The sequence below is a fragment of the Bufo gargarizans genome, chromosome 8 (genome assembly GCF_014858855.1).
Source record: "Bufo gargarizans isolate SCDJY-AF-19 chromosome 8, ASM1485885v1, whole genome shotgun sequence".
Taxonomy (NCBI): domain Eukaryota; kingdom Metazoa; phylum Chordata; class Amphibia; order Anura; family Bufonidae; genus Bufo; species Bufo gargarizans.
This window is the reverse complement of record NC_058087.1, coordinates 186156761-186182378: the sequence shown is the minus strand read 5'-3', so window position 1 is coordinate 186182378 and position 25618 is coordinate 186156761. Positions and strand designations below refer to the sequence as shown.

At 47.5% G+C, this 25618-nt stretch overlaps 2 protein-coding genes across 2 annotated transcripts in view; one reads left to right on the top strand and one right to left on the bottom strand.

The window, feature by feature from the left end:
• The window catches only part of CLCN7 (chloride voltage-gated channel 7), a 33698-nt gene extending 11828 nt beyond the window's left edge, over positions 1-21870 (top strand). The window contains exons 11-25 of the mRNA XM_044303332.1: positions 474-538; positions 2148-2264; positions 5106-5160; positions 5238-5298; positions 6182-6320; positions 8858-8951; positions 9024-9196; positions 12731-12782; positions 16254-16381; positions 16730-16815; positions 18115-18256; positions 18472-18531; positions 19141-19317; positions 19400-19480; positions 20137-21870. Of these exons, the coding sequence (XP_044159267.1) occupies positions 474-538; positions 2148-2264; positions 5106-5160; positions 5238-5298; positions 6182-6320; positions 8858-8951; positions 9024-9196; positions 12731-12782; positions 16254-16381; positions 16730-16815; positions 18115-18256; positions 18472-18531; positions 19141-19317; positions 19400-19480; positions 20137-20223 (1517 nt within the window). The 3' untranslated portion in view covers positions 20224-21870. The remainder of the gene's footprint in view (positions 1-473; positions 539-2147; positions 2265-5105; positions 5161-5237; positions 5299-6181; positions 6321-8857; positions 8952-9023; positions 9197-12730; positions 12783-16253; positions 16382-16729; positions 16816-18114; positions 18257-18471; positions 18532-19140; positions 19318-19399; positions 19481-20136) is intronic.
• A 1771-nt stretch (positions 21871-23641) lies between these two features.
• PERCC1 (proline and glutamate rich with coiled coil 1) overlaps positions 23642-25618 on the bottom strand; it is a 47171-nt gene continuing 45194 nt past the window's right edge. Inside the window, exon 2 of the mRNA XM_044304770.1 lies at positions 23642-24551. Within this exon, the coding sequence (XP_044160705.1) occupies positions 23731-24543 (813 nt within the window). The 5' untranslated portion in view covers positions 24544-24551 and the 3' untranslated portion in view covers positions 23642-23730. The remainder of the gene's footprint in view (positions 24552-25618) is intronic.

Sequence of the window (25618 nt, the reverse complement as noted above, 5' to 3'; positions counted from 1 at the left end):
CCGCTCTGTGACTACATTTGGAGTGGACAGGTGCACCCTCTTTTTAGGATCCAGACGACTTTATATCTGTACATCTAGTTATAATTATTTTTATGGAGCCTTTGCCAAGTTCCCTGGCTAAGCCTGTATCTTAGCAGGCTGCATACATGCTAGGAGTTGTAGTATCACAGTAGGTTCTCCAGTCACGTTCAGATCTGCTGCTGCGCTGCATTGTGGAGGATGAAGTTTACCAATAATTACCTTTCACTATATGCACGGCAGCCGAGCTTGCGCTGTTCAGAGCCTACACGGCAGGCCGGGGGTTGGGTCTAAGTCCTGCCACCTGACTGCGAAATGGGATCTTGGATGCAGCTCTGGATGTGACTGGAGTAGAGGAAAGCAGAATTTTGCTACCCTAAAGATATTTTTCTTCTGTAAATGACTGGGTTTCGGGCTTGTTTCATTGAGTGACCGGGGTCTTGTCTTGTCCACAGGCGGGGTGCTTTTCAGCTTGGAGGAAGGGGCGTCTTTCTGGAACCAGCTGCTGACATGGAGGATAGTGAGTATACGTAGACCCTAAGTTCCACCCTCTATCAGGAGACCCCCGTTCTGCCAGGTGAGTCCTCCGGCCAAAACGTACCCTATCATGAGGAGCTTTCTTCGTTCAGTCTCTGCCGGCTGACTCACCTGGGAGGTTAAGGGTCGGGGGACCTCCACCTATCACCCTGACGGCCTCACTCACACTGAAGGAGAACTTCTTTGTGTTTAGCCCCACAGTCTCCATGTCTTGTCACCAGGGCTGAGATCTGCGCGGCATTTATAGCCAAGCCTCCAAAGAATTTCTAGTAAATTCCCAGAAGAGCAGCGGGTGCTGTATACATGTGTGCGGGGGTGTACACAGGGGGCTTTGTTCTGGTCGCACCCAGCACTGGAGGACTTCTGTGGAGTCGGGATGGACGAGCGTCACAAGGAACGGCTGCTGCTCGCCTCACATCACCCGGCTCAGCCTGAGCTCTCCGATATACCAGGAGGCTGCATGAGACCACTGGGCTGCCATCACCCAGCAACAGCGCCGCTCATGTCTGTGGCCTGTGTCGGTATAGCAGCTCGGCCCATGGTGAATACTGTAATGCCAGACACAGCCTGTGGATAGGAGTGGCGCTGTTTCTGGAAGCCAGGCCCTGCTGAAAGGCATTGCAGCCCCTGTAAGTCTGATGGAGAAAACAATCTCCCAGAATGCACCACGTCAGAGTACCATACACTCCAAATAGTGGTAGTGAGAATGTTGAATGCAGCTCTGGATGCAACTGGAGTATAATTGTAAATGCAGCAGTTGGGATGTAATAGTGAATGCAGCTCTGCAAGCGGCTGTGGTGTAATTGTGAATACAGCTCTTGATGTGACTAGGGTGTATTATTTGTGAATGCAGCTCTGGATACAACTGGGGTGTAGTGATTGTGAATGCAGCTGTGGATACAACTGGGGTGTAGTGATTGTGAATGCAGCTGTGGATACAACTGGGGTGTAGTGATTGTGAATGCAGCTCTGGATACAACTGGGGTGTAGTGATTGTGAATGCAGCTCTGGATACAACTGGGGTGTAGTGATTGTGAATGCAGCTCTGGATACAACTGGGGTGTAGTGATTGTGAATGCAGCTCTGGATACAACTGGGGTGTAGTGATTGTGAATGCAGCTCTGGATACAACTGGGGTGTAGTGATTGTGAATGCAGCTCTGGATACAACTGGGGTGTAGTGATTGTGAATGCAGCTCTGGATGTGACTAGTAAAATGATTTTTAATGCAGTCCAGTGTGTGACTGAGGCATGATAACTGTGCCTGCAGCTTTTGTTGTAACTGGAGCAGTATACATAATATAGCACCAAGTGCAGGATTACTATGGGACAGTATTTCCAGACCGCACCGCCATGTTCTGAGCTGAAGCTGCGGCTCGGTCCAGGTTACTCCACAGTGTCGTCCTGATGGCGGCATGTTTGTGCCCAGCGCGGGGCGGTCACCTCTGGTGTTGGATTCACCGCTGAGTCAGTCCTTTCCTCTCACACACGTGTGTGTCCCGTGTACTGCAGGCCGCCCCGTGTAGTTTCTGCTCTGAGGAGGCTATCCTAGTAGACCGCTTACTGACTGATTTACGCTTTTCCTCCCTGCAGTTTTTCGCCTCCATGATCTCCACCTTCACCCTGAACTTCGTCCTGAGCATTTACAACCACAAGCCGGGCGACCTCTCCAACCCCGGTCTCATCAACTTCGGGAGGTTTGACACAGATGTGAGTCTGGCCTGCGTGTGCGCTCTGTATGCGTCAAGGGGCCGGGTGGCTCCCCTGATAATTCCTTCCTTTGGCTTTTAAATAATATTAATACCGTAAAATAACTGCTTCCTTTTTCGTTACGCTGTGATTTTCCGCTTGGGTCACAATGTCTGATGACCCTTCATGGAATTTCCAGTTCCCCATCAGTCATAATCTCGTGCCCGTCTGCAGGAGCGGACCTTTCCAGTCTTCTGTACCTTCGTGGATAGATTTACTCATCATTTTTAAAGGGGTTATCCAATAATACAAATACCCCGCCCCCCCACTGTGCCCGGGCCCCTCTTATAGACGATACTTACACACTCCCCGACATCCGTGTCCCTCTGGATCCCTGCACGGCCACTGCTGCATCTCCTCGTCTCGCGGATCAAAACATACAGGGGAGAAGCAGCCAATAGCGGGCCGTGGCGGAGACCCTAGCGTCATCGGTGGTGCTGGGGAGGCTGGTCACCATCGCGGCTGATATTGTCTGCTTCTCCCCGACGCCAGATGGATGGACACGGGTGCCGGGGACCGGGTAAGTATCGTCTATAGGAGGGGCCCGGGCATTGCGGGACGGTATTTGTACTATTGGATAACCCCTTTAAGAGCTCTGCTATCTGTCAGTGAATGGGTGTTACTCATAAAGATCTATCGTTACAAACCCACAGCTGAATAGGGAGGAAGGAATCGATCCGCCTCGGAATGCAGAGAAAAAGGTTTACTGTCGGAGCCTGACATTCACTTTTAAGGAATAAGGAAGGAAGGGTCTGAGGCTGAGAACATGGAGCACACATGGCTCATTGTTCCTCCTTATTACAAGCCGGCATGTGACACGGTCGGGTGCGTGGATTACACAGACATTGCCCCCCCCCCACAATACATCCTCTGAAAGTATAACTTTACTGAAGACGGTACAGTATGTCACAAGAGAGTCTCATGGTCTAATGGAAGAAGTCCTCACCCTCAGGGTGTTTGCATGATGTAAAATAGATTTAGTCTGTGAACGAGCAGAAAGCATTGCTGAAAAGATTTCCTCCTCCCTACAACATCCCCCACTTAATAGATCCCGACAGACCACAGACTTAATATTCTCCGTACGCCTTCCTGTTACTTATCCCACCCCCTGACACGCACTTATTTTTATCATCTGGAATGATACTCTCCTATGTACAGGAATATAACTACTGTAATACTGCTCCTATGTACAGGAATATAACTACTATAATACTGCTCCTATGTACAAGAATATGACTACTATAATACTGCCTCCTATGTACAAGAATATAACTACTATAATACTGCCTCCTATGTACAAGAATATAACTACTATAATACTGCTCCTATGTACAAGAATATAACTACTATAATACTGCTCCTATGTACAAGAATATAACAAATATAATAATACTGCCTCCTATGTACAAGAATATAACTACTATAATACTGCCTCCTATGTACAAGAGTATAACTACTATAATACTGCTCCTATGTACAAGAATATAACTAATATAATAATACTGCCTCCTATGTACAAGAATATAACTACTTTAATACAGCTCCTATGTACAAGTATATAACTACTATAATACTACCTCCTATATACAGGAATATAACTACTATAATACTGCCTCCTATGTACAAGAATATAACTACTATAATACTGCTCCTATGTACAAGACTATAACTACTATAATACTGCTCCTATGTACAAGAATATAACTGCTATAATACCGCTCCTATGTACAAGAATATAACTACTATAATACCGCTCCTATGTACAAGACTATAACTACTATAATACTGCTCCTATGTACAGGAATATAACTGCTATAATACTGCTCCTATGTACAGGAATATAACTACTATAATACTGCTCCTATGTACAGGAATATAACTACTATAATACTGCTCCTATGTACAAAAATATAACTACTATAATACTGCCCCTATGTACAATAATATAACTACTATAATACTGCTCCTGTGTACAAGAATATAACTACTATAATACTGCCTCCTGTGTACAATAATATAACTACTATAATACTTCTATGTACAGGAATATAACTACTATAATACTGCCTCATTTGTACAAGAATATAACTACTATAATACTGCCTCCTATGTACAAGAATATAACTACTATAATACTGCTCCTATGTACAGGAATATAACTACTATAATACTGCCTCCTATGTACAAGAATATAACTACTATAATACTGCCTCCTATGTACAAGAATATACCTACTATAATACTGCTCCTATGTACAGGAATATAACTACTATAATACTGCCTCCTATGTACAAGAATATAACTACTATAATACTACTCATATGTACAAGAATATAACTACTATAATACTACCTCCTATATACAAGAATATAACTACTATAATACTGCTCCTATGTACAAGAATATAACTACTATAATACTGCTCCTATGTACAGGAATATAACTACTATAATACTGCCTCCTATGTACAAGAATATAACTACTATAATACTACCTCCTATATACAAGAATATAACTACTATAATACTGCTCCTATGTACAAGAATATAACTACTATAATACTGCTCCTATGTACAGGAATATAACTACTATACTACTGCTCCTATGTACAATAATATAACTACTATAATACTGCTCCTATGTACAAGAATATACCTACTATAATACTGCTCCTATGTACAGGAATATAACTACTATAATACTGCCTCCTATGTACAAGAATATAACTACTATAATACTGCCTCCTATGTACAAGAATATAATTACTATAATACTGCCTCCTTGACGTCGGTTGTTTTGCAGGAGAACAGCTACAAGTATTTTGAACTTCCACTCTTTATTGGGATGGGAGCTATAGGTGAGTCTAGTTACGTCGCTGTCTGCGGTGCTGATAGTTTACGGTAATATAATGCTCTATGACTTGCTGTTTGGCAGGAGGGATGCTGGGGGCGCTGTTTAATGCCCTGAATTACTGGCTGACTATGTTCCGGATCAGGTAATGTAGCTTTTCGTCTCTCATTCTTTGCTGTACACTCAGGAGGCCCTATTCTAATGAGTCACGTTGTTCATCCTGAGCCTGCTGGTTCATTAGTGAAATAGAGCAGTTTCTGTTTAAAGGGGTTTTCCCATCCCAGACAATGGGGGCATATCGCCACCTACAATGAGAACAGAGCGGGGAAATAAATGCAGGGTGCACTTCGCATGCGCAGCAGCTGCCCTCCGTTCATTTCTATGGGGCCGCCAAAAATAGCAGAGCGCTGGACCGGCTATTTCCACCTGCCCCATAGAAATGAATGGGAGCAGGGGCGGCGCACTGCCATTCACTTCTATGGGAGCAGCGCTTGGTGGTGGACGAACCCTGGGAAATCCGGGGTCCTCCAGCCACAGCTCTCCCGCTCCGTTCTCATTGTAGGTGCGGCTCCCAGAGATGGGAGCTGCACCTTTCAGACAAGGGGGGCATATTCTAGCGATATGCGCCCATTGTATGTGATAGTAATACCCCTTTAATGCTGGGTGACTTCCCGTATGTCTTCAGTGATTTTGCCGTCCTGCTGTGTGCTGCTGCTGTCGTTACAGTGTTTCGCCTCCTGCTTTGCTCGTTATCCTCCTCCAGGATGAGTCTGCGTCTAGAAGTGCTGGATCGGGGATATTTAATCCTCCGCTTCCTCATTTCTCATCCACTGTGGGAATTTAGGAAAAAATTCTTCGGAAGTAATTAATAAGCAGTCTGCGGCAGATGGTGGGGGAGGGGAACGCCCCTGCAGATCACATCCAGTAATTGCAAATTCAGATGTGGAGACCTACAAGTCCAAAAAATAGGGTCCTGTCCCTTTAAGAACTTCATGGCTTTGATAACGGCTGAGCCTGTGTCTTCTCAGGTATCTGCACCGGCGCTGCCTGCAGGTGATAGAAGCCACGCTGGTCGCCGCCGTAACCGCCTCCGTGTCCTTCGTCATGATTTATTGCTCCTCGGACTGCCAGCCGCTGAGAGAGAACTCCGGAGAGTACACCTTACAGGTACAGGTCACATGATGTCCTCTTCTCCGTTCACATCCAAAGCTAAATTCGGATGACCTGTACCCAGAGAGCAGTGCATTGTGGGTGACCATCACAGCGCTTAGCTGTTAATAGGGAGGAGCTAAGCCGCTGTTTTTGTGAGCGGTCAGCTAAATGGAGCTTTGGATGTGACCGGAGAATATTGCTTCATGTAAATTTTATTCATGTTAAAGCTAGGGGTTGTGACGATACTGAAATTTTGATTCGATTTCGATACCTTAAAAAAGTATTGCGATACTCGACACCATTCGATTCTATGCGGAAAAAATAAAACGCCAAAAAAGCTGCGTGCATTCTGCATTTTATGGAACATCCGGCCCATAATCGAACAGTCCTATCCTATTTTTTGGGGGGGGGACACGGTGACTAAAAAAATGCCGTATCGCGAATTTTTTTATTTATTTTATATTATTAATATTTACGGCGTTCACCGCATAGGAGATAAAAAAATATATATATATATTTTTATAGTTTGGACTTTTCGGATGTGGCGATATGTTTATTTATTTATTGTTTTTATATTGTATATGTCAAATAGGGAAAGGGGGTGATTTATAATTAATATTTTGGTGTTTTCTTTTTTTACTTTTTTTTTAATAACTATTTCCCCCACTGGGGCCAGAACCTGGGATCTTTTCATCCCTTGTCCTATTCACACTGATGGAGCTCTATTAGGGTGAATAGGACCTCGCACTCTCCCTGCTGCCCTGCGCTCTGTGCACACAGCAGCAGGGAGACTACCATGGCAGCCATGGTAACCGATCAGAGCCCCGTGATTACACTACTGGGGCTCCGATCACAACTGCCACTGCTCCACCATTGAGGAGGGGGCAGAGGACCCTGTGGCCACTGCCACCAATGATTCAATGGGGGTGGGGGCGTACTGCGCCACCAATGAAGATAACTAACGTTTAATACAAATACAGGAGGCGGAATCACATAGCCGGTGTTCTGCCAGATTTCTATAGCTTGCCGAAAGTCTATAGCGGAAGTGACGTGGTGCGCTGCACAAGCGCACTTGCGCAAATCATCCGATTCATCGCGTTAAAGTGACAGTCACCTCCAGTAAAATACAGCATCTACATGAATTTGTACCCTCGCGGGCTCGCTTCGCTCGCCACGCATCGAGCTCGGCCTCACTGCGCTCGGCATTTAGTAAAACTAACTCTATGCCGCCATTGATAGTAAAGAAGGAAATGGATGGTAAAGAAAGAGACTATCCATCTCTTTCTTTACCATCCGTTTCCTTCTTTACTATCAATGGCGGCATAGAGTTAGTTTTACTAAATGCCGAGCGCAGTGAGGCCGAGCTCGATGCGTGGCGAGCGAAGCGAGCCCGCGAGGGTACAAATTCATGTAGATGCTGTATTTTACTGGAGGTGACTGTCACTTTAACGCGATGAATCGGATGATTTGCGCAAGTGCGCTTGTGCAGCGCACCACGTCACTTCCGCTATAGACTTTCGGCAAGCTATAGAAATCTGGCAGAACACCGGCTCCCGACCTCTATGACAGGGAGCTGCGATCAGCAGCAGTTAACCCCTCAGGTGCGGCGCCTAAGGCAGCTCCCTGTCATAGAGGTCAGGTGCCTCCTGTATTTGTATTAATGGTTTAGTTATCTTCATTGGTGGCACAGTGGCCACAGCCCCTCCCCTCCTTCTCATTGGTGGCACACTGGCCACAGCCCCTCCCCTCCTTCTCATTGGTGGCACACTGGCCACAGCCCCTCCCCTCCTTCCTCTCATTGGTGGCGCAGTGGCCACAGTCACTCCCCTCTTTCCTCTCATTGGTGGCAGCACAAGGGGGAGGGAGCAGCGAGCGCCATGTTCTGTGATACTACTGCACAGCCTAGTATCGGTAAAAGGCAAATCCCGGTATCAAATGGATACCGGTACAAAAGTATTGATAATTCGATACCCAGTGCAACCCTAGTTAAAGCGGTATTCCAGTTAAAGTTATTTCCTCTCCACAGGATAGGAGACCCCTGAAATGGTCGGAAGTGTGCGCCACCGCTCCATTCATTTCTGTGGGTGTGCCCAAGATGGCAAAATGCAGTGTTCCAGCTGGAGTACTCTTTAAAAGGGGTTTTCTGGACACAGTATTGATTTCCTATCCTTAAAAATGGTCAACAATATCTGATCGGCAGGGGTCCGATTCCCGGGAAGAGGTCGGGGTGCTCCGGTGAGCGCTGCAGCCTCTTCCTAGGCCGTGTGATGTCACATGACCTACGTGCAGCCCAGTCCCATTCAAACACTATACAATGTACGGCGCTGTGGTTGTTGCTCTCGTGCAGCTGATTGGTGTGGGTGCCAGGTGTTGGACCCCCACCCATCAAATATTGATGACCTAAACTGAGGTCAGGTAATCAATATAGGAATCCAGGAAAACCCCTTTAAATCCCGTCTTCGTCTTTTATTTTAGTTATTAGACCAAAAGAATTGTGATCATTTTGTAAAAGTCTACACGCCCTGACGTTTTTCCGATTCTTCTGTCTCCAGCTGTTTTGTGCAGATGGAGAGTACAATGCGATGGCGTCGGCGTTCTTTACCACCCCGGAGAGCAGCGTGCGCAGACTCTTCCATGACCCGGCCGGTGAGTGTCGCAAGCGCGGCGCGGTTCATCTCCGTTATTCCAGCTCTGACCGCCATACCATGTTCTCCGCAGGCTCCTTTAACCCGCAGACCCTGGGCCTCTTCACCCTGCTCTACTTCTTCCTGGCCTGCTGGACGTACGGCCTGACGGTCTCCGCCGGGGTCTTCATCCCGTCCCTCCTCCTGGGGGCAGCCTGGGGGCGTCTCTTTGGAATCATGTTAACCAACATTTCTAATGACTCCATCGTAAGTGTCTGCGCCGTTCTTTGTTCTGTCCGCTTCTGGGAAAGCTGGGTCACTCAGTATGGCCGCCGCAGGAGATCTCACCCAGCTTTCCCAGATTGTCGTACTAGGCAGACTTGTTAACCCCTTAAGGACACATGACGTACCGGTACGGCATGTTTCCCGAGTCCTTAAGGACACATGACGTACCGGTACGTCATGGCTTTAAATAGCGATGCCGGCGCCGCGGGGGTTAATCGGAACGGGATGCCGGCTGAAATCATTCAGCCGGCATCCTGTAACAATGCAGGGGGGGGTCATTTGACCCCCCCGCATCGACGATCGCAGAAAACCGCAGGTCAATTCAGACCTGCGGTTTGCTGCGCTTTTTGCAGTTTCTGATCCCTGCGGTCCCTGACCGCGGGGATCAGAAACTTTAGAGTGCCTAAAATCAATATAGTACACCCCCCCCCTGCACCCCTGCATGATTTGATGGCGGCGGGTGGTGCAGGGGGGGTGTCGCAGGCGGTGGGGGCGTTGCGGGAGGCGGGCGGTGCGGCAGGCGGGATCGCGATCCCCCGCCCGCCTCCTATTGCGTAATCGTTGGTGTACAGTGGGTATACCAGGGTGCCAGCACATTGCTGGCACCCTGGTATAAACGGCTGACATCGTTGATGCGATGTCAGCCGTTTAACCATTTCCATACAGCGGTCCGTACGGACCGCTGTATGGAAAAGGTTAACAGTAAGAGGGAGCTCCCTCCCTCTCCGATCGGGGGTCTGCTGTGCCTTTGCAGCCCCCCGATGGAGAGGGAGAGAGCCCCCAGACAGCCCCCCGAAGCCCCGTCCTCACCCTTCCCCGTCTGCGAAGTTCTGACCATAACTGAGCAGACGGGGAAGGTTCCCATGGCAACAGGACGCCTGCTCAGGCGTCCTGCTGTCCATGGTGCTGAACAGATCTGTGCTGGAAGCATAGATCTGTTCAGTGTAAGTAAAATACAGTACAGAAACCTATAGGGGTTCTGTACTGTATTTTACAGACATCAGACCCACTGGATCTTCAAGAACCAAGTGGGTCTGGGTCAAAAAATAAAAAGAATAAGTGAAAAAAGTTGAGATAAAAAAAAAAAACATTTATCACTGAATAAAAATTAAAAAAATAAAATAAACTACACATATTAGGTATCGCCGCGTCCGTAACGACCTGATCTATAAAACGGCCATGTTACTTTCCCCGCACAGTGAACGCCATAAAAATAAAAAAATAAAAACTATGAGAAAATTGAAATTTTGCCCACCTTACTTCCCAAAAAAGGTAATAAAAGTGATCAAAAAAGTCGCATGTACGCCAAAATAGTACCAATCAAACAGTCATCTCATCCCGCAAAAAATGAGACCCTACTCAAGATAATCGCCCAAAAACTGAAAAAACTATGGCTCTTAGACTATGGAAACACTAAAACATCATTTTTTTGGTTTCAAAAATAAAATCATTGTGTAAAACCTACATAAATAAAAATAAAGTATACATATTAGGTATTGCCGCGTCCGTATCGACCGGCTCTATATAAATATCACATGACCTAACCCCTCAGGTGACCACCGTAAAAAAAAAACAAAAAAAAAACGGTGTAAAAAAAGCTATTTTTTGCCATCTTACGTCACAAAAAGTGTAATAGCAAGCGATCAAAAAGTCATATGCACCCCAAAATAGTGCCAATCAAACTGTCATCTCACCCCGCAAAAAATTAGACCCTACTCAAGATAATCGCCCAAAAACTGAAAAAACTATGGCTCTCAGACTATGGAGACACTAAACAATTTTTTGGTTTTAAAAATGAAGTTATTGTATAAAACTTACATAAATAAAAAAAAATTGTATACATATTAGGTATCGCTGCGTCCGTGACAACCTGCTCTATAAAATTACCACATGATCTAACCTGTCAGATGAATGTTGTAAATAACAAAAAAAAAAACGTGCCAAAAAAGCTATTTCTTGTTACCTTGCCGCACAAAAAGTGTAATATAGAGCAACCAAAAATCATATCTACCCTGAACTAGTACCAACAAAACTGCCACCCTATTCCGTACTTTCTAAAATGGGGTCACTTTTTTGGAGTTTCTACTCTAGGGGTGCATCAGGGGGGCTTCAAATGGGACATGGTGTCAAAAAAACTGTCCAGCAAAATCTGCCTTCCAAAAACCGTATGGCATTCCTTTCCTTCTGCGCCCTGCCGTGTGCCAGTACAGCAGTTTACGACCACATATGGGGTGTTTCTGTAAACTACAGAATCAGGGCCATAAATAATGAGTTTTGTTTGGCTGTTAACCCTTGCTTTGTAACTGGAAAAAAATTATTAAAATGGAAAATCTGCCAAAAAAGTGAAATTTTGAAATTGTATCTCTATTTTCCATTAAATCTTGTGCAACACCTAAAGGGTTAACAAAGTTTGTAAAATCAGTTTTGAATACCTTGAGGGGTGTAGTTTCTTAGATGGGGTCACTTTTATGGAGTTTCTACTCTAGGGGTGCATCAGGGGGGCTTCAAATGGGACATGGTGTCAAAAAACCAGTCCTGCAAAATCTGGCTTCCAAAAACCATACGGCGCTCCTTTCACTCTACGCCCCGCTGTGTGGCCGTACAGTGGTTTACGACCACATATGGGGTGTTTCTGTAAACGGCAGAGTCAGGGCAATAAAGATACAGTCTTGTTTGGCTGTTAACCCTTGCTTTGTTAGTGGAAAAAATGGGTTAAAATGGAAAATTAGGCAAAAAAATGAAATTCTCAAATTTCATCCCCATTTGCCAATAACTCTTGTGCAACACCTAAAGGGTTAATGGAGTTTGTAAAATCAGTTTTGAATACCTTGAGGGGTGTAGTTTATAGAATGGGGTCATTTTTGGGCGGTTTCTATTATGTAAGCCTCGCAAAGTGACTTCAGAGCTGTAGTGGTCCCTAAAAATTGGGTTTTTGTAAATTTCTGAAAAATGTCAAGATTTGCTTCTAAACTTCTAAGCCTTGTAACATCCCCAAAAAATAAAATATCATTCCCAAAATAATTCAAACATGAAGTAGACATATGGGGAATGTTAAGTCATCACAATTTTTGGGGGTATTACTATGTATTACAGAAGTAGAGAAACTGAAACTTTGAAATTTGCAAATTTTTCCAAATTTTTGGTAAATTAGGTATTTTATTATGCAAAAAAATTTATTTTTTTGACTTTATTTTAGCAGTGTCATGAAGTACAATATGTGACGAAAAAACAATCTCAGAATGGCCTGTATAAGTAAAAGCGTTTTAAAGTTATCACCACATAAAGTGGTCAGATTTGCAAAAAATGGCCTGGTCCTTAAGGGGTTAATCAGGAGTCTGGAAAAGCTGAGTGACAACCACATGGGAGCAGTAGTAGTGGTCATATTGGTTGTCACCCAGCTTTCCCAGAAACCTTCATGGTGATTGATTTTGTCTTTTCTGCCTCTCCGGCTCCATATGTAGCTGAGTTTACTGCGCGCACATTGTCACGCTCTCACTCTCCTGTCTCTTGTTGTAGTCGTGGGCTGATCCCGGGAAGTACGCGTTGATGGGCGCAGCGGCTCAGCTCGGTGAGTGTTTCAGCAGACGGAGGTTTATACTTTCCGTGTTTATCATCCACCCAGCCCCCCCCGTGCAGTCGTGGTGATCACTAACACAGATGTGGAGCCTCCCGATCCTGCGTTTGTTCAGTGCGCTGCTCACACTTTAACCCTTAGAGCTCCCCATGATGAAGATTATTGCCACAGCGCCTGCCTGCCCCCGCTACATACTGCTGCAGGACTGTATTACACGCACATGCTCAACCGCCACTCCATTCATGCTGGAGGACACAGGACCCCCACTGGAACATGGAGCGGTGGTCGAGTGTGTGCACTGACGCTATTTTCATCTCTGTTGGGCTCCCGGATATAGGTGAAGTCCAGTCTTCATCAGTGCGCATGCTCGGCTATATCCGGTGGTGCCATAGAGATGAGTGGAATGGCGGTGCGCATGCTCGGCTATATCCGGTGGTGCCATAGAGATTAGTGGAGTGGCGGTGCGCATGCTCGGCTATATCCAGTGGTGCCATAGAGATTAGTGGAGAGGTGGTGCGCATGCTCTGCTATATCCGGCGGTGCCATAGAGATTAGTGAGTGGCAGTGCGCATGCTCGGCTATATCCGGAGGTGCCATAGAGATTAGTGAGTGGCAGTGCGTATGCTCGGCTATATCCGGAGGTGCCATAGAGATTAGTGAGTGGCAGTGCGCATGCTCCGCTATATCCGGCTGTGCCATAGAGATTAGTGGAATGGCGGTGCGCATGCTCAGCTATATCTGGTGGTGCCATAGATATTAGTGGAGTGGCAGTGCGCATGCTCTGCTATATCCGGCGGTGCCATAGAGATTAGTGGAGTGGCAGTGCGCATGCTCGGCTATATCCGGCGGTGCCATAGAGATTAGTGAGTGGCAGTGCGCATGCTCTGCTATATCCGGCGGTGCCATAGAGATTAGTGAGTGGCAGTGCGCATGCTCGGCTATATCCGGCGGTGCCATAGAGATTAGTGAGTGGCAGTGCGCATGCTCCGCTATATCCGGCGGTGCCATAGAGATTAGTGAGTGGCAGTGCGCATGCTCGGCTATATCCGGAGGTGCCATAGAGATTAGTGAGTGGCAGTGCGCATGCTCGGCTATATCCGGAGGTGCCATAGAGATTAGTGAGTGGCAGTGCGCATGCTCGGCTATATCCGGAGGTGCCATAGAGATTAGTGAGTGGCAGTGCGCATGCTCGGCTATATCCGGAGGTGCCATAGAGATTAGTGGAGTGGCAGTGCGCATGCTCGGCTATATCCGGCGGTGCCATGGAGATTAGTGGAGTGGCAGTGCGCATGCTCGGCTATATCCGGCGGTGCCATAGAGATTAGTGAGTGGCAGTGCGCATGCTCGGCTATATCCGGTGCCATAGAGATTAGTGAGTGGCAGTGCGCATGCTCGGCTATATCCGGTGGTGCCATAGAGATTAGTGAGTGGCAGTGCGCATGCTCGGCTATATCCGGCGGTGCCATAGAGATTAGTGAGTGGCAGTGCGCATGCTCGGCTATATCCGGCGGTGCCATAGAGATTAGTGAGTGGCAGTGCGCATGCTCCGCTATATCCGGCGGTGCCATAGAGATTAGTGAGTGGCAGTGCGCATGCTCGGCTATATCCGGCGGTGCCATAGAGATTAGTGGAGTGGCAGTGCGCATGCTCGGCTATATCCGGCGGTGCCATAGAGATTAGTGAGTGGCAGTGCGCATGCTCGGCTATATCCGGCGGTGCCATAGAGATTAGTGAGTGGCAGTGCGCATGCTCGGCTATATCCGGCGGTGCCATAGAGATTAGTGAGTGGCAGTGCGCATGCTCCGCTATATCCGGCGGTGCCATAGAGATTAGTGAGTGGCAGTGCGCATGCTCGGCTATATCCGGAGGTGCCATAGAGATTAGTGAGTGGCAGTGCGCATGCTCGGCTATATCCGGAGGTGCCATAGAGATTAGTGAGTGGCAGTGCGCATGCTCGGCTATATCCGGAGGTGCCATAGAGATTAGTGAGTGGCAGTGCGCATGCTCGGCTATATCCGGAGGTGCCATAGAGATTAGTGGAGTGGCAGTGCGCATGCTCGGCTATATCCGGCGGTGCCATGGAGATTAGTGGAGTGGCAGTGCGCATGCTCGGCTATATCCGGCGGTGCCATAGAGATTAGTGAGTGGCAGTGCGCATGCTCGGCTATATCCGGTGCCATAGAGATTAGTGAGTGGCAGTGCGCATGCTCGGCTATATCCGGTGGTGCCATAGAGATTAGTGAGTGGCAGTGCGCATGCTCGGCTATATCCGGCGGTGCCATAGAGATTAGTGAGTGGCAGTGCGCATGCTCGGCTATATCCGGAGGTGCCATAGAGATTAGTGAGTGGCAGTGCGCATGCTCCGCTATATCCGGCGGTGCCATAGAGATTAGTGAGTGGCAGTGCGCATGCTCGGCTATATCCGGAGGTGCCATAGAGATTAGTGAGTGGCAGTGCGCATGCTCGGCTATATCCGGAGGTGCCATAGAGATTAGTGAGTGGCAGTGCGCATGCTCGGCTATATCCGGAGGTGCCATAGAGATTAGTGAGTGGCAGTGCGCATGCTCGGCTATATCCGGAGGTGCCATAGAGATTAGTGGAGTGGCAGTGCGCATGCTCGGCTATATCCGGCGGTGCCATGGAGATTAGTGGAGTGGCAGTGCGCATGCTCGGCTATATCCGGCGGTGCCATAGAGATTAGTGAGTGGCAGTGCGCATGCTCGGCTATATCCGGTGCCATAGAGATTAGTGAGTGGCAGTGCGCATGCTCGGCTATATCCGGTGGTGCCATAGAGATTAGTGAGTGGCAGTGCGCATGCTCGGCTATATCCGGCGGTGCCATAGAGATTAGTGAGTGGCAGTGCGCATGCTCGGCTATATCCGGCGGTGCCATAGAGATTAGTGAGTGGCAGTGCGCATGCTCGGCTATATCTGGTGCCATAGAGATTAGTGAGTGGCAGTGCGCATGCTCGGCTATATCTGGTGCCATAGAGATTAGTGAGTGGCAGTGCGCATGCTTGTGATTGGTGGGAGTCCCATCTGTCGGCCCCCACCAATCGGACTGTTTCCCCCATCCTTGGGCCTTAAACCCCCAACACGCTGGCAAGCATTCGGGACATGCTGACCGCCAAATACATCATGTGGGGTGTAAAATATTTGCTCAGTCTGTATCTTTATTAGAGTCGGCGGTCAAAATCCTCCTTCTCCTCACACGGTCTGGTTTCCTGCAGCCACCACTAGGGGGAGCTCACTGCATAAAGATTTATATAGCTCTGTCTTCAATGAGCTCCCCCTGGTGGTGACTGCATGAAACCAGAAACGCATCATCTACATGACCTTGAAGAGAAGCAGGGGGTTTGGAGCTTTGTATCAGACATGTATGAGATGCTGGGGGTATTCATATGTAGGTCATTTCAGAAGTCTTCCCTACTTAAATTTTTTTTTTTTTTTTTTTTTTTTTTACAGGCGGAATCGTCAGGATGACGCTGAGCCTCACTGTCATCATGGTAGAAGCCACAGGAAACGTCACCTACGGTTTTCCCATCATGCTCGTCCTCATCACAGCGAAGATAGTCGGAGACCTTTTTATCGAGGTAAATCCAGGGCAGGCGGAGTTCTTACCGACTTTTAGGGTCTTAGAGGGATTTTTTATTTTTGTTGTAAGAAGGGTCCCTGAGGATTAGCTGGTCAGGGCCCCCTTAGTGACCAGTCATCTGTACAGGACCCAACTCCAAGTGTTTAATTCCTCTACAGTGCCCCCACAGGATATGTGAAGCATTACAACATTCTCATTGTTATCAGTGGGCTCTCTGTATAAGGCATGCATGCTGGGTCCCCCACATAGATTTCTAATCTAGATACTCCTATTTGCGAAGACCTCTGCTTGCTGTCAGTGAATACAGGCTGCTGTAACGGTTGTCCCTTCTACCCTTTGCATACAGGGCCTCTATGATCTTCATATCAAGCTGCAGAGCGTCCCCTTCTTACACTGGGAGGCCCCCGTCACCTCTCACTCCCTCGCGGCCAGGTCAGTGTTTTTTTTTGTATATTTGGTGGATATTTACCTCTTGCCCAATATCTGCCCCTTTTATAAACCCCCAGGGATGGGAGTACTGCCACTCCTTCATTGCTGCCCCTTGCACAGAGACCTCCAGTGGTGTGTGGCTGCATCTGTTTTTGCTATAACTCAGCCCAGTACACGGTACGGCCACGCTCCTATGGATGGCGCTATGCCGGGGCGGCAGGACCACCTCCCATCATACCTCTGGCTGTAGAGATGACGATTGTGCCGGCATGCCCCTTTAAACAGCGGGCACGCCTGCTGTGATGGTCTTTACCATGTTATAATGGACCTAGACAATCGGCTGTGAGCCGGAACGTTTCACGAGATCTGTGGATTTTCCGTGGTCTGGATATCTGGGAATCTTCACAACCTTGAAATATGAGAAGAGAATGAATGGCGCTGTGTATGAGCAGGATGCAGCTGAGCTCGGCAGGATGGGAGTAGTAGTATTGCTGTGTCTTTGAGACGACTGCCCTAAGGCAAGGATCTTGTCAGATCCAGTACAAAACGCAGCTTCCCTCCTCCTCCTCTGTGGCCGTGGCTCCTTTAAGCAGATCTGCCGCTCATTGGATGAGCTCCATTCCTTCCATGTGTTATTGCATTAAAGGGGTTTTCTCATCATAGACAATGGGGGCATATCGCTAGGATATGCCCCCATTGTCTTAGAGGTGCGGGTCCCATCACCTATATCGAGAACAAGGTGTTGGCTGGAGGACTCAGGTCCGGCAACTACCAAGCCGGCTCCCCACAGAAGTGAATGGGAGCGTACCCTGCATGCGCGGCCCCTGCTCCCATTCATTTCTATGGGACCGACGGAAATATCCGACCCAGCGCTCGGCTGTTTTCGGCCCCATAGAAAATGAATAGAGGGCGGCTGCGCATGCGCAGTGCGCTCTCCACTTGCCGCGCTCTGTTCTTGATATAGGTGCTGGGACCCGCACCTATAAGACAATGGCGGCATATCCTAGCGATATGCTCCCATTGTCCATGACGAGACAACCCCTTTATATTGAATAAGGATGAGCGCAATTCTGATCCAGGCCTGTGCACAAGGAGGGCGCTGTTTCTGGGGGGAAAGCCAGCCCTTCCTTGTAATCCTAGGACCCTGTAACTAGTGATCTCCTGTAGGCAGTGGATACGGGGCCGTGTCGCTGAGCCGTGCAGTTCTCTGCTGCCATCTAGTGGTGCTTTTTATATCTAGATTTTATAGCTCTTGATTGTTACTTCTTCTCCTCCCCCCCCCCCCCCCCCTTCTTCCTTCAGGGAAGTGATGAGTACGCCCGTCACCTGTCTGCGCCGAAGGGAGAAGGTTGGCATCATCGTGGATATTCTAAGCAAAACCACCTCCAACCACAATGGCTTCCCTGTGGTGGAGAATAGCGGGAATACTGGGAATACTGGTCAGGTGAGCGACGTCCCGTGCCCTACCTTTCACCACTCTTTGCCCCTTTTAACAGAGTATTGTTCAGAATTATATATATATTTAATTATTTTTATTTTTTTTTCCCCACGTTTATTGGCAATAAAAAATGGCTGCAAAAGTATTCATACCCTGTAAAACCAATGTGTTGTGCAGGAAGTGGAATTATGATTTTTTAACTTTTTATTTCCCCCCTACAGCCTTCTAGACTGTGTGGATTGATCCTCAGATCCCAGCTGATTGTGCTCCTGAAACACAAGGTACAACGTACTGACAAACAGGACTGTCCCGCAAAGTGGGCGGGGTTAACACAAATGTTAAAGGTCTTGTCCACATTTACACTCCTCCTCCTTTCCCCCATCTTGGGACCTGCGGGGAAGCATATTTTGCCTGTGCCCCGCTGCTGGGTTCTAGCTCCTTCGGTTTCCTGCCCGCCTGCCCTCACGTGTCAACATCCAGTTAACAGGAGTCACGTGTGCTGCTGCAACCAGTAACTGGCCACAGTGATGACGTCTCCCCTGTGCATCACGTCATTGGCTGCAGCAGCACATGTGACTTGAACATCCCCCTTTAAGAGGTGTTCTGACACTTTTGACCGGGGGTTATAGGAATGGAGACTGGTGATGAAATCAGCACTTCCCCTTATGATAATCCAATCCCTTCACTGTGACCTAAGTCTTCTGTTATACTGACATCTAGTGGCCAATGTGAAAATTGCCGTAGTTCACAATTCATTTTTACATTAGACCTAATAAGACAAAATGTGAATGTTTTAGACTTTTTTTCATAAAGAAAAGTATTAATATAAGCCCCCTCCCCCGCTCTATATTGCTGGAGCTGGCCATCATCATCCTGCCTGTGATTTTTAGGTTTTCGTCGAGAGGGAAAATCTGAGTCTCATCCAGGGGCGCTTGAAGTTAAAAGATTTCCGAGATGCTTATCCTCGCTTCCCCCCAATCCAGTCCATACATGTTTCCCAGGACGAGCGGGATTGTCTGATGGACCTGACGGAGTTCATGAACCCCACGCCCTACACTGTACCCCAGGTATCGCCTTCGTTCCCAGCACGGTCTCTGCTGTAGTGTCCTGCTCCGGGCCGGGGTCTGATATATAATGTGTCGTTTACAGGAAGCCTCGTTGCCACGAGTTTTCAAATTATTCCGAGCGCTCGGCCTCCGGCACCTGGTGGTGGTGGATAATCAGAACAGGGTGAGTGTCCCCAATGTCTCCGAGGTGTGTAATTCTGGAGCCACTTGCCACCCGTGTCCCTGTCTCCTCGCCATTATTCTCCGGCCGATGTTTTCGTCCCCTCCTGTCTGATGTTCCCTCATCCTCTCGTCTCCTGCCTGTTGCGTTTTGCCAGTTCTTTCGCCACCTCTCCTCCTTTACTGCGGTTTCACCTGCGCTCGCGGCCCCCCCTTGCCTCCTGTCTTCTGCCTTTGTTCTACCCTTTGCCTGTCCCCCCAATTGCTCTTGCATTTCGCTTGCACTCTCCCCATATAGTCATGCTCTTTGCTTTAGTTTTTGTTTCCTCTAGAATTTGACTCCCCTTCCTTGTTCCTGCAGCCTTTTGCCCTCCCCTCCACATCCTCTTGCTTTATTCTGCCCCTTCCCCTGTGCCGCTGTCCTCCTGCCTTCTCTTCCTTCCTGTGCCACCTCTCCTCCTTTTGCCTGTGCCCCCTCCCTCTTTGCACCCCACTGCCCTCACTTTTTCCCTCCCTCTTTCTCTCTGCCTCTCACCCACTTGGTGCCTCATGCCTCACCCCGCTGCTTTTCGCCTGCCTTGCTTACCTCCCGCCCCCACATGCGCCTGCTGCATTTCCCCTTGCTCGCAGCATCGTCTTGTCACCGTTTTTTTTCCGTAGGTCATGGGTCTGGTGACCAGAAAAGATCTTGCTCGTTATCGCATTGGGAAGAACGGCCTGGAGGAACTGTCCCTGGCGCAGACGTGATGTCACCGCCCTTTTTATAGCCTTCCCTTTCTTTGAGGCGGACATTCAGCAGTTGCAAGATGTTGCCACACTGCGAAGACCTGACTGCGCTGGAAGAAAACCCCCGATCCTGGAAGCCATATCGGCCGCAGCCCACTCCAACAGCACAGGAGCGGCCATTACCAATGGGCCGGCCGTAAAGTGTGTGCAGCAGCGGTCTATCCTGGAAGCAGACATTTAATGGACTCCAGTACAAGCACGCTGATGTTCTCTGTACACGTCTATGATTCTCACAGTATAACTATGCTCCATATCTGCATACTACTAAATTCATAAAACCTAGCGCTGTCATGTATGTTTTATGTGTATATTACACTCCAGTCACATCCAAAGCTGCATTCAGAATTCCTTTTTCTCTCAGGTTGTCTCACTGCTGCCACCTGCTGGCTTACTATTTCACATAGTATCCTTTTGCTGTGCTTCATCATGGCTTACATAGGGTATTCACACTTTAGAGGTAATGCCTCGCACCACTAGGGCTTCCTCTGCTGGGGCGTGTCAGCACAGCGCTGACAGGGCAAGATCAGCACCAAATTAAACTGTGACCACAGCTCTGGAGGTGAATGGAGTGTAACATGACCAAATGGTTTTATACTGTGAAATGAACTTGGCTAAACCCTGCAATGATGACTCTCCAGTGGTTGGTAAACTACAGCTCCCAGCGTGCCATGAGTTGCTGGCTGTCAGGGCCTGCTGGTGGTTGTAGTTTACCATCTGCCGAGGAGCCACACACTGGATATTACTGCTGTCAAAAGTCAATCCTTTCGCTTTCCCAGCATTTCTGTCTTTCATCCTGTTTGCGTAATTGCTGGACGATATCCCTTTAAAAATATAATTTTTTTGTTTTATTTTAGAATCTTATTAAATATTTAAAAGTAAATTTATTCGGTTTTGCTCGGTACGTGCAGCGGCCCAGTCCGTGATTCTTATTTTGACCTTTTTTTTTATTTTTTTCTTCCCTTTTGGTCCTATGACTGGTATATTAGGAATATACAGTATATACATTGCTGATCCTCCCGAAATTTGCAGCTCTGCCCCCAGGGACGCCCCCCCCCCCGCTCATCCAGGGTTTAGAATCACTGACACTTTATGGAAGCAAAGCTTAGAAAATGGATATCGCCCACCAGTTACCCGGCCCCCCAGACTGATTTATTTTTTTTATTTTTTTTCCCTTCTTTCTTAAAGGGAATTTCGGGAGTCCACGCCTATTGACTGAAATTGGGCAAGTTTAAAAAAAAATTCTGCCGCCTCTTCTTGGCTACATGTACAATTGTCTGACTTCCCCTACGATTCTTTGTCCGTGTAGCACCGGTGACGACGCGTTACGCCCCAAAGCACCAGTTCCAGGACCGTCAATGGGGGGGGGGCCCTCGCTACAGTTTTCACTAAGTGACCACTTGCTCTAGAAGCCAAATATAATGAAATTTCTGACAGGGTTGTATTTTCTATCTGTAAGGGGGGGGGGGCGAGAGCGTGGACGGAAGGACGTGCGTTGGCGAATGCTCGTGTGATTGCTGCGCTGCTCTGAAATATAAAGGTGTCATTTTGTAATGGATTCAGTTCTAAAATTTTGCTGCTCTTTAAATAAACCGTTTAGTTCACCTACCACAATTTTATTCTGTGATTCTTTTTGCGTGACCAGCGGGTGACGCTGTGTGCCAGGATTATGTGACCCCCGCACCTATCGGACATCGGGGGCTCATCCTGGCAATATGCTCCCCATTTATGAGCTGGGCCAACACCTACAAGATGCTTAAGTGGACACCCGGCACCCCCACCGATCAGCTGTATGAGGAGAGGGCGCGCGCAGTGTGCGCGTGCCGTCTCCCTTCTCACCGCTCCGCTCTATGGTAAAGCAGCGGTGAGAAGGGAGACAGCACATGCACACTGCGCGCGCCCTGATCGGTGGGGGTACCGGGTGTCGGACCCCGCCGATCTGATATCGATGACCTATCCTGAGGATGGGCCATCAATATTAAAATCCCGGGGAAGCCCTTTAACCCAATGTTGCCTTTTATGTGAGGAGGTACTTGATGGGGTCACTTACTATTTATATGAGGCACATGGAGCAACTAAAGTAACACCATGTGCCTCACAATTATAACTGACCTCATCATTTATCTCCTATAATGGCAACACTGGGGTTAATGAGTCACATTACAGTCCCGTCACAGTTGAAAGGGAGGGGGGACGCTCTCGTTCCTTATACCCGTGCGGCTGCTGATGAAAACATGGCGATCCCCGCGTTCTGCGCGGACGCCATGTTCTCTAAGGGTTTATGCACATGACCGCGGCTCCCCTGACACGTCATAGTCAGTTTGTCTCTGATTGCAGGGTACACATATGATGAGGTGAGTACACGGCAATGGACTGTGTCATAGCTCACTATGAGGGCTCATGCGCATGGCCGTGCCCGTATTGCAGACCGACACACAGACCAGTGCACGAGCCCTGATCGATACTGCTACTAAGCTGTGTCATTTGGTATCAAAATACTGATAATGTCAGTATCAAACTGAACAAGGCATCAATACCCGGTGCAACCCTAGTAGGGACGGAATTTAAGGTACCTTGTGTAGAGGATGAGCCCTCACTGTAAAATAATAGGCGTTGTGATCTCCGGTAACAGGACTCTGACCCCACAGTGAGCTGCTCAGGCTTATAAACAGTGGGGGCAAGCTACAGTTTTTAGATATGTTCGTTGGAGGGAGGGGATATACAAATAAAATCAGACAAATACTTTTAAAAAAAATTTATTAAGCAAAATATATTCTATCACCACCGTATGTACAGAGCTGGGCATGCGTAGCCTAAATCTAGATGAGATTTCTTTAATTCAGTGTAGTACCACCTATCGCCTGTAGAGGTCCTTACATGCCTATTATACTGTCTGTGTAATATTTGGGCAGTTTATAGGGGGTAGTAACAGCTATGCCTTTCAAGATCTGCTCATGAGTCAAGGATCTTGCAACTGATTTTGGTTGAATTGGATGGAATGGGCAACAACCATTAAATGGTGGTCTCGGACCCTCTCGTTTGGTTGGGGCATCGCTTACTAAACAGTGTTCTAGCATTACTCGGATTCATTTAAAACGTGATTACAGCGTCCCCTGTCTGGTTTTGGGCAGGTGTGGAAAGGAGGAGTAGAGGTAGGTTCCTCTAAGGCGGGCATCCTCAAACTGCGGCCCTCCAGCTGTTGCAAAACTACAACTCCCAGCATGTCTGAACAGCCTACAGGTATCAGCATACAGCAGGGCATTGTGGGAGTTGTAGTTTTACAACAGCTGGAGGGCCGCAGTTTGAGGATGCCTGCTCTAAGGGAAAAAGTCCAGAAATTAGTTGAGCACAGGTTTGGACCATGTTCTACCAAGCAGAGAAATGACCTACGGTAGATACCAAGCAGCATCTAATCTAGAAATCTGTGCTGTGATAAGTTTTGGGGAAGGGAGAAGTTACCATAATGTGGACTTATCTCCCGAATTCACTCATTAGGTCCCTTGCGGTGCTCTGTAATTCCTGGTGTGTGTCCGATGTCCAGTTTTCCAGGAGATCACTGAAGTCAGGGGTGTTTGTATTCAGGATACAGGATGGGACAGGAGATGGTTCCTTCCAGAATGACAGGGGTAGCATCCGTCTGTGCATAGGCACAATATGAGCGTATTTCCGGTCTAATCTGTGTAGCCTGGCGTCCTTACCCATTGCCACCTTTTGCCTTGTATACTTTCGAAGACCAAAGTCGAAGAGCTCGGTGAGGGGGCCTAGCTTCTTGGGATCTTCCTTGGTGCAGAGGGTCTTTAATATCCTCTGGTCTATCTCTACGGGAGGGGTAAGTGGGTGGAACAAGTCATCTCTATCATGGTCTTTGCTTTGTGCCATCTTTACCAGGTCTTGATAGTACAACTCCTGCCCTCCATACATTCGAGGGGTAAAGTAATCTTCATAAATGTTGCAGGAGTCTGGGTCTTCTTCCTTGGTCTTCTGGCCAAAATATCTTTGAATGTCATTGCTGATGAGTTCAGAAAATTTCAGGAGCTGCTCGGTCATCTCTGTAGAACTTTCTTCCAAAGAAGCATCATGGCTGCTTACATTGCTGGTTGACCTCATTTCTTGCTCTTCTTCATAGGGGTAGTCTTCAATACCGTCCTCTTCCAACATGTCATCCTCCTCTTCCGAGGAATCTTGAAAGTCAACATCTTGGGTCAATGCTGGAAATAAGAATGGATGTTGGAAGGGTGGAGACAGCTTAAATTCGGAGAGGTTTCTTATGACGCCAGTTGCCATTGTGTGTGCTACAAAAGAAAAAAAAAATTGGTTAAGTGAAGATCCCTCACTTTGAAGGTGTAACAACGCCCCAGTTCTTCCCATTTGACGTGGTTTAGCCCTTGGCCTCTGCTCAGTGAAGATCTACAGGCAGGGGCAAATGGCCATTGGACCAGAGCTCGTTCCATTGTTGGAGAGCAGCTACTCTATATGCCCATGTGTAGGACATCTCATGATCTGCATCACAGACCCTTAATCTTCAGAGCTCACGTGGACTCTATACATCCATTCTATCAGGTGCTGAGGTGGTAGTCAAGCATAAGACCCCTCAATATTAGAAATAGTAAATGGAGGAGGGGGTTATTATAGGTATTGCATTGGAGCTCAAGAACGTCAATCTACCCCTCTAGACTATATACAGGTTGGTCACCTTATCAATTTCAATGGTTGTCTACCTTCTCCTCCAAAATGAGACAGAAAGAGGTGGCAACCCTTGCTAAATATTTTAAGTTATAGAGTACAATCCAGTGCAACTATAAAAGGGAAAAAAGAAAAAAAAAAAAAAAATCAGATAGGGTGTGAATACTTTTGCAAAATTTTTGTTTCTTGCTGCAATGTGTCTAGAATAAAAGCGACTTTGTACAGAGTCTTGATTCTAAGTCTACCATTTTATGTGTACAGCTCCTATGTAGGGCTAAGTGTCTCCATGGTAACAGACTACAAGCAAACCTTGTTTAGTCAAAATCTGTAGTCATCAGTTACTACCTCTTATACCGTCTGTAGTTTATCAAGAAGACTGGGCAGGAGGGGAAGAGTGTCACTGATGACTGCAGAATCACACCACCCAGGGTTTGCTTGCAGTCTGTAAGTATACATAGATCTGCGTAGGAGCTGTATGCACAAAACGGCAGGAGAGAGTTCATAAAGACTATAAAATGTGCAATAAGAAAGGGCTGCAAAAATCTTCATACCTTTTAATCATCCCTGGCTTAAAAGCAGCGGGTTTTAAATAATTACAATATGACAAAATAGTCCTAAAAAAATTAGATTTTTTTTCTCACGTCAGATTATTCCAAAAGAAATTGTTAATATTACC